Source organism: Bos taurus, unplaced genomic scaffold (genome assembly GCF_002263795.3).
Source record: "Bos taurus isolate L1 Dominette 01449 registration number 42190680 breed Hereford unplaced genomic scaffold, ARS-UCD2.0 Leftover_ScbfJmS_829, whole genome shotgun sequence".
Taxonomy (NCBI): domain Eukaryota; kingdom Metazoa; phylum Chordata; class Mammalia; order Artiodactyla; family Bovidae; genus Bos; species Bos taurus.
Genome location: NW_020192125.1, coordinates 78,126 through 86,331, shown reverse-complemented (window position 1 = coordinate 86,331; position 8,206 = coordinate 78,126). Strand labels below are relative to the sequence as shown.

The window sequence follows — 8,206 nt, the reverse complement described above, 5'->3', positions numbered from 1 at the left end:
TTGTTGCCCTTCAAGAGCAGGATCCTGTGGAGCAGTAGGAATACAACGACTCGCAGCACCTCTGGACGCCATAGTTCCTAGTTGGAGAACACTGCAGGCAGCTGTGGACCCGGAGGAAGACAGAGGACAGGGTGAACCGGTAATCTATGAGGTGGAGGGAGTGGAGGGGGTGGGTGGGTGCGGGGGAGTAGAGCTTGTTTTTCCTCTAAGAGCCAGCCTTTAGGGTGAGCCCATCTTACCTTAGGGAAGGTAGGGATGGATGAGTGACCCTGAGCCTGACAGCGGCAAGATCAGCAGCCCAGCAACTCCACACCATGAAGCACGCCAAGGACGAATCCCTCTGCTTTGGAGTGCATAGCCCCTGAAGCACTTTTGCCTGCCAGGGAGCCTTCAGGAAGCCTGGCACGCACTTGGCTCTGCCCACCCCAATGGCATCGCCAGCTCAGCAAATCCCGCAGATGCCAGGAGCCATTCAAAAAGACACGCGGTTCTGCCTGCTATTACGGCTTGGGCACCACCTAGCCCTCTGCTCATTCTGGCCACTGCGGTCATTCCTAGGTCAGCTCCAGCACCCTGGCAGCTGGAGAACTGGGCTGCGTGTTCGCAGTGGTGGGGCACCCCACTCCGCACCTTCCCTCTGCAAAAATGCAAAATCTGCTTTTCTCTTCAAACAGGATATACCCAAGAGTTTGCTTTTCATTGTGAAAGGAGTAAATGGACTGTCCATGTTGAATTCTGAAAGCTCTAGACAACTTGGAGGGATCAGAAGATAGTTGACTGGGGATCGTTCTGAGATCCCTGGGCTTCCAGGCAACCCAAGTGCCTCTCTTCTGGAAAGGGTAGAAGAGGTTCAGTCAATGTGTTTTATGACAGGGCTCTGGAGGGTCATCTGTACAGAAATTGGGCACCTGGAGTGCCCCCCTCCGATAGCTAAGGGGTGCAAAGTTGACGTGAGGCTTCTTGGCTGGCATCATAGAAGGGGAAGAAGGCAAAGGTCAGTGTATCAGATCTTCAAGGCAGTTAGCCCCTGGAGAGCAGGCCACTCTAATGCTCCAGCATTCTGGCCCCAACATGTAGACAGAAAAGCCTCACAGTTTTACTGTTTTAGTTTAGTTACTAAGTTGTGTCTGACTCTTGGGACCCCACTGTAGTCTTCTCTGTCCCTACGATTTCCCAGGCAAAATACTGGAGTAGGTTGCCATTTCCTTCTTCAGGGGATCTTTCCAGCCCAGGGATCGAACCCGTGTCTCCTCCATTGGCAGGTGGGTTCTTTACCACTGGGCCACCAAGGAAGCCCCCCTTGTGACTATGGAAATTACCAAAAGCTTGATGGCAAAAATGAATTTCTTTCCAGAGCTTACATCCCAGACTATTTGAGAAAGATTCCAAAAGACAGTAAGGAATATGAGAAAGTCACTCTGTACTTTTTGAGTTTTTGTCTTGGCCATTTATTAGAATGTACATAGATATCTAGACTGTATGGACTTAAACATGAATATGGTATTATGACTTAAACATGAATATCATATTTTGAGGTAGAGGAAATATCATTGACCTAGGAGTTGGCCTATATGTTATCTGACCCAGCTCTGTCACATGACAATGAGTATTTCAGTTTTGCTAAAGTATAAGGTGGATTGGGAGGTAAGACAAGAGGTAAATGAAGTAAGAAGCAAAAGAATAGGAAGCATCTGGCCTAGTGAGGGCCACACATTCAGTGCACAGAAAATACCTACTCAGTGAATAAATGAAGCTAAGAAAGAATGTTTTATTTTATAAACAGCAAACATTTATTTTTCACAGTCCTAGAAGCAGGTTTATCCAAGATCAAGGCACCAGCAGATTTGGTGTCTCCTGAAGTCCACTTCCTGGATCCTAAATGCCAACTTTTCACTATGTCCTCACTTGGCAGAAGGGGCAGAGTATCTCTCTGGACCCTCTTAAATAAGGCGCTAATCACATTTGTGAGGACTCCACCCTTATGACCTAGGCCCCTCCCATACACTCCACCTTCTAATACCATTGAAGTGAAGTGAAGTCACTCAGTCGTGTCTGACTCTTTGCGACCCCATGGACTGTAGCCTCTCAGGCCCTTCCGTCCATGGGATTTTCCAGGCAAGAGTGCTGGAGTGGATTGCCATTTCCTTCGCCAGGGGATCTTCCCAACCCAGGAATCGAACCCAGGTCTCCCGCATTGCAGGCATACGCTTTACTGTCTGAGCCACCAGGGAAGCCATTACCCTGGGAATTAAGATTTCAACATACAGATTTTGGGGGAATGCAGACATTCTGTTTATGACACTTACACAATTTCCATACTGCCAATAAAGTGCCATGTCTAAATCCAAATAAAATCACATCATTTTCTTACTTTAAAAATTTCAGACTTCTCATTAACTGGCAGAGAACTTTTCTTCATGTTTTCTCTCCATAATCTACTCCACATACTCCACTTTGCATCCACATCTCTTCTTTTATTTTTAAGTTAATTTTTATTGGAGTATAGTTGCTTTACAATGTTATATCAGCTTCTGCTGTATAACAAAGTGAATCAGTTATCCCCTCTATTTTAGAATTCCTTTCCATTTCGGTCACCACAGGGTATTGAGTAGAGTTCCCTGCGCTGTACAGTACTTTCTCAGAAAGAGCATTTTCGATCTGATTGTCCAAACTGAGGAATTTGATTTCTAATTTACATTTAGCAGCAAGCTTTTGGAGGATTTGTGCAGGAAAATAACACCATCAGGAAGAAACTTTCCATTACTTTCTAGAGGAGAAACTGGAAGAAAGAGAGATTGGTGACAAGGAGAGAAGTTAGGAGGGTGGTGAACACCTCTGCTTACAGTAATGGCAGGCTTAGTAATTTGGACTAACCATCCCAATGAGGACAACTAAAAATTACTGGATGAAATGTATAAAGAAAGTATCTTTGTTAAGCACTAAGAAACTATGAGACTAAACTCTTCAAGAAGACAAGAACCCAAATAGGAAAGCCCAGCACTCAGAGCCAGTTTTTCCTGAGGGCATTAGCTGAATCTAGAAGAAAGAATTATGGAACTGATCTGTGGTTTTGGTGGCCTCATGGGAAAAGAAAATGGAAGTCAAATCCCACAGCTCCAATGAGTAGGTCTGATGAGCTCTGCCACCACTTTAAGCTGAAAATAAGTGACTACCCCTTTCAGGTAATAGTGAACCAGAAGTAACAAGCGCTGGAATAAATTGCAGCCTAGATATACATGTCTGTAGTGATCCAAGGAACTTCAAGCCCTGTACCTTATGTAGGCACATAAGGAAAAAAAAAAAAATATATTGTAAGTGACAGCCAGAATGAAGAGTAGAGTAAAATCACTATGGCCTATATTTCAAAAAATTAAAAAGTATGTTTTAAAATATCTTCAGGGAACAGAAAATCATAAAAAGCAGCAGAGAGTGAATTCTCTTGCTCTCCAGCCATTAGGACTCATGCTTTCACTGTGCTTTGCAGTGGCTTGGTTTTAATCCCTGGTCGAGAAAGGAAGATCCCACAAGCCACAAAGCTCAGCAAAAAATAAATAAACAAATAAACAAAAATTGGCATAACCATTAGATCATGATAAATGTAATCAAGAAAAATAAACCTAAGACAATTATTGAATTGGAAGATAGATTAGAAGAAATCATCCAGAATTCTGCCTGGAGAAATAGATTAATATGAAAAAAAGTAGGATAAGACATACAAAGTATATGTTTAATTCAAATCCCAGAAAGACAGTAGAGAGAAATGGGGAAGAAAATGATGGCCAAGGATTTTTCAGAGCAAGTGAAATGCACAGATTCTAAAAGCTCAGTGAGTTCTAGGCAGGATAAAAAACAAAAATTCACTCCTAGACACATCATAGTGAAAGTGCAGAAAATCAGAGAATGAGGCTGTTAATGATCCAAGCTAGAGATAATCAATCTTGACCTTGGGCAGGAGCAGAATAAATGGAGACAAAGGGATGGGCCTCTAGTCACTGGCCTTTAGAATACCTTTTTCTCAAACTTATCTTCAAAGACTATTTTATAAACATGTTATCCATTTCATTCTTAATTAAGAAAATACATTTGTTAACAAATGTGTTTGTTAGAGCAACCTGACACCTAGGAGCTGTTCAAATTGTCTTTGTTATAGGTGGAAGGTCATCGTCCTGTAAGTATGTCATCTCATGGGCAATGTACAGGGTGAGTATTCTCCACAGGAATTATGATGGTTAATTTTGCGTGTCAACTTGACTGGGCTAAGGGAGAATTAATTTCAAACAAGCTTTATTTCCAATGTGAACAATACTATCAATTATCTGTAAAAGGTAACAGTAAAGTCAGATGTCAGTAGTTAATATCATTTTGGGCGGTTGAAACTTTGAAACAAAATTAGTATTTCAGGCTAATGAAAACAAGAATATCCATGAAGAACAAATTCATCTTGTCTTTTGCTGTCTGCTTCTTTCTATGCCTTCCCACTGTAGGATGAAATAAGAGCCAGTTAACAATTGTACCTCAATAACATGCAGTGACTTTCTAAATATGAGTCAATACTATGTACATCTATTTTCTCAACAAGGAGAAAACAAAAATGTTTCCTTCTTGTAACCCAGACCCTTGGTGATCAGGGTGCACATCATTGCTCACGCAAAACTTATCTCCCTCTTGCCCACCACTATAAATGCTTGCTGTTTCCTTGAAAGGCCACACGGTGATTTAAATAAGTCATTCTACCTTAAAAACTGGTGTTCCCTTGCACAAATCATCAATCCCTTATATTTAGAGACCTTCAGTTTCCACATGTGTAAAATGAGGAAGAGGCTTTATCAAACATCCACATGCATGAAAACTAAGAAAGAGTGAGAGAGTGAGTGAGAGAGACCAAAAGATGAATGAATAGAGGAAAGAGAAACAAAGATTTAATTATCAACTCAGTGACAACCAATAATATTACTGAGACTAGTTTTCTTTTCCTTTGAATAAAAAACCTAAATTGAACTAATATTTGTGAATTAATCCTGAAATGCACTTCTCTTGAAACCCTTAACATCTTACTACTTTGTAAGGAATCGCTTTCTCAAAGTCATTGTCAGTACAAGAGACTACAATTCTGTGGCCAGGTGATGATGACACAGCTAATGCATGGCCTAGTCACTTTAGCTGCTGCTTCTGGTGACTATTCTCTAAACAAGCACTGGTCTCCATTTCCAGGTCTGATAAATTCCCCAACTACAGTAGACTTAAAGCTACAGGACAAAGGACTTGTGGCTATAAATGAAATACATTTCAGAACATACTGCCTCCTGCATTATCTAGAAAACATTATTAACAATAAACTGCTTTTCCAAAATTAAATTTCAACAATTTTCTTATTTACTTTACAGAAGAAAAATTAAAAAATATAAAGCTGTTAGTAACAGGTATGTGTCAGGAATGGTTATGTCGTACGAAAGCCTATACAACAATACCTGTATTATCCAGAGCTGCTCTTTGCTGAGACCACATCCATTTAGAGTCCTTCAGGTTTTTCATTTCCATCCTCTTCCTCTTCATCAGTGTTTTCATACTGATCCTCCCCCTCATCATTGGGGCAGAATGATGCAGACATTGGGGTCAAAAGTTGGCAGGGAAAATATCCCAACTTAAAACCAGCAGCAGAGTCTAGGCCTGAGAGAAGAGAAATAGGTTTAATGAAAGAAACAACAAATAATACCTGGATACATTTCTAGCCCCCCATCATGTCTGCTGCTTGACAATGTTCACAAATGTTTTTCCCCTCTTTCCAGTAGATCGGTACACAGATCTCTCTGATTATTTCTGGCCCCTGTGGAGAAGGGATCCGAATCATTTGATACTGATACCATTTTGTATGTGTTTGTCGGAGCTTCAATGGAAAAAAATGTTCGTTTGACTTAAAGACAAATTCTATGGGGACGCTCACAGATTCCTCAATCGCTGAAAAGTGTCCCTGTGCTATGTCATCATTTTCTCAGATCCTCCTACCGAGAATATTCACATTTGTTAAAGCCGTTGACCAACAGGGAGGGATGCCACTTGTTTGCCTCTAGGTTGGGAGAAGGCAGCATGCTGTTTCTCGAGACCATGAAGGTCTCCAGAACTGGGCTTCCACTTGTGTAAATTGTGCCCGGAGGTTTTTGAGAGTTCTAACCCACTGCGTGACTGCTAGAGACCTACCTGCCTTTGAGCTCAATGGCCCCACAAGGGCCTGAAGGCTCAGCCACCACTTGCCCGCCTCAGCCCCTCCGGGATCACAGGCCTCAACCTCCCAGTCTCAGAGGCAGCACTCAGGGCTTCTCGCTCAGAACTCAGCCTCCACTGCTGGTTCCTCTGTCTTTTAGGACGCAACCCCCTCCGCAGGATCCCGCAGCTCCCAGGGTGGAGCGCCCTCCACCGGGTACTCACCCTGCAAGACTCTGCCTCCCTCTCCCAGGTCTTCCTGCTCCTGAGGAGGCACCAGACCTTCTCCAGGGTCCGAGGGTGGCTGGGAGCGGCCTCTGGCCAGCAGGCGGTCAGTGTGAGGCCAGAACAGGACATGTCTGCTGTTACGGAAATTGTGTAGAAAGGAGTCGACGTGACTCCAGAACAGGGGCCCAAACGTCTCCACGAAGAACCCAAGGCCTGTAACCACTGCCGCACCCTCCTGCTCATTCTCGTCCTCCTCTTCCTTGCCCTCTACAGACAGGTGCTCCTCCTCCTCCAAGTTCTCCAAGTCGAAGTCAATCTCACCCTCTTCCTCGTCCTCCTGCATCTCTACATCTTCCTCCATCTCCAACTCCTCTAACGGCTCTCTACCACATTCCTCTTCCACTGCAGCCTGTGGCCAACCCTGCTCCCTGGGAAGGGCTCTGGAGACCTCCAAGGAAGCCAGAAGAGCCGTGGCCTCCTCGACTCCTTCCGTCCCCTCCCAAGCAGATGCTTGGACCCCAAGGAGACTGGGGTCGCGGCCCGCCCCGCCACCAGCTCTCTCCAGGCCACCTGGGATCCAGTCGTGCTCCTCTGTGGCAGACACGGCAGGAGAGACGTGCCAAACAGTGATCATCCTCCAGTGATGTCTGTGGGGAAGATGGCGGCCGCCCAGCTGAGTGTTGCGGTGAGGACACGCTGTTGGCAGTGGGACCACAGGGTGGGGGTGGGGACAGCAGAGACGTCGGCTGCACAGGGAACAGGAGTCTGGGAGTGGCTGGTGTGGGCCCCACAACAGGAATGGTGAGGGGGTGGCCCGCAGATCGGCCCACCAAGACTGAAGCTGAGCTGGCGGCAGTCAAGGCGGGAAAGACCCTGATGGGCTGGTGACGGTAGGTGGAGCTGGAAGGGTCAACCGCGACCACTTCCTCAAGCGCCAGCTCTAAGCTCATTTGCCAGGAGGCCAGGATTGGCATGACTGCCGTCCAATGAGTGATCAAGGCTTTCAGATTGCATGGGAGCCTTCCAGCACCAGGTCATACTTTGAGCCCACAGGAGTCCCTTCCTTTCCATTGCTGCTGCTGCTGCTGCTGCTAAGTCGCTTCAGTCGTGTCCGACTCTGTGCGACCCCATAGACGGCAGCCCACCAGGCTCCCCCATCCCTGGGATCCTCCAGGCAAGAGTACTGGAGTGGGTTGCCATTTCCTCCTCCAATGCATGAAAGTGAAAAGTGAGTGAAGTCGCTCAGTCGTGTCCCACTCCTAGCAACCCCATGGACTGCAGCCTACCAGGCTCCTCCGTCCATGGGATTTTCCAGGCAAGAGTAGTGGAGTGGGTTGCCATTGCCTTCTCTGTCCTTTACATTGTACCATTGCAAAAACGAAATGGCAGTGTCTCTATAGGCGGCACCCTGGGGTATGGGAAGCTGGGTGTGGTCCCCAGTTGACACCTTGTGTCAGCTCAGGTCATCAGAGATACACTTATTTTAAAAACTTCATAAAGGCTTGAGAAAGAACATCAAAGGTAAGAGATGGAGAAATTGGAAAACATAAACTGAATTAAAAGGGAGCACTGAATATGAAATAGAAAACAATGAAACAAACTACGTAAAACTACAAGATCATCATATGGTCCAGTTGATTTTAAGCATGGCTGCTCATTAGCAACATAGCTGTAGCTTTGGAGAATAAAAGCAATACCTTGGCATTTTTCAAAAAATTCTAAGATAATTCTGATATGTGTCAGGTTTTTCTATTAAATGGTAGCTTTGGTGATATAGAAT

The 8,206-nt window shown here is 45.0% G+C and overlaps 1 protein-coding gene across 1 annotated transcript; it reads right to left on the bottom strand.

Annotated features, from left to right (window-relative positions):
• Positions 1-3,679: 3,679 nt before the first annotated feature.
• On the bottom strand, positions 3,680-7,435 carry LOC112445766 (uncharacterized). The gene is made up of 3 exons (XM_024989238.2): positions 6,424-7,435; positions 5,469-5,667; positions 3,680-4,478 (listed from the first exon to the last, which is right to left on the bottom strand). Exons 1-2 carry the CDS (start codon positions 7,058-7,060, stop codon positions 5,510-5,512), a joined length of 795 nt encoding a protein of 264 aa, XP_024845006.1. The 5' UTR covers positions 7,061-7,435; the 3' UTR covers positions 3,680-4,478; positions 5,469-5,509.
• Between the last annotated feature and the right edge of the window lie 771 nt (positions 7,436-8,206).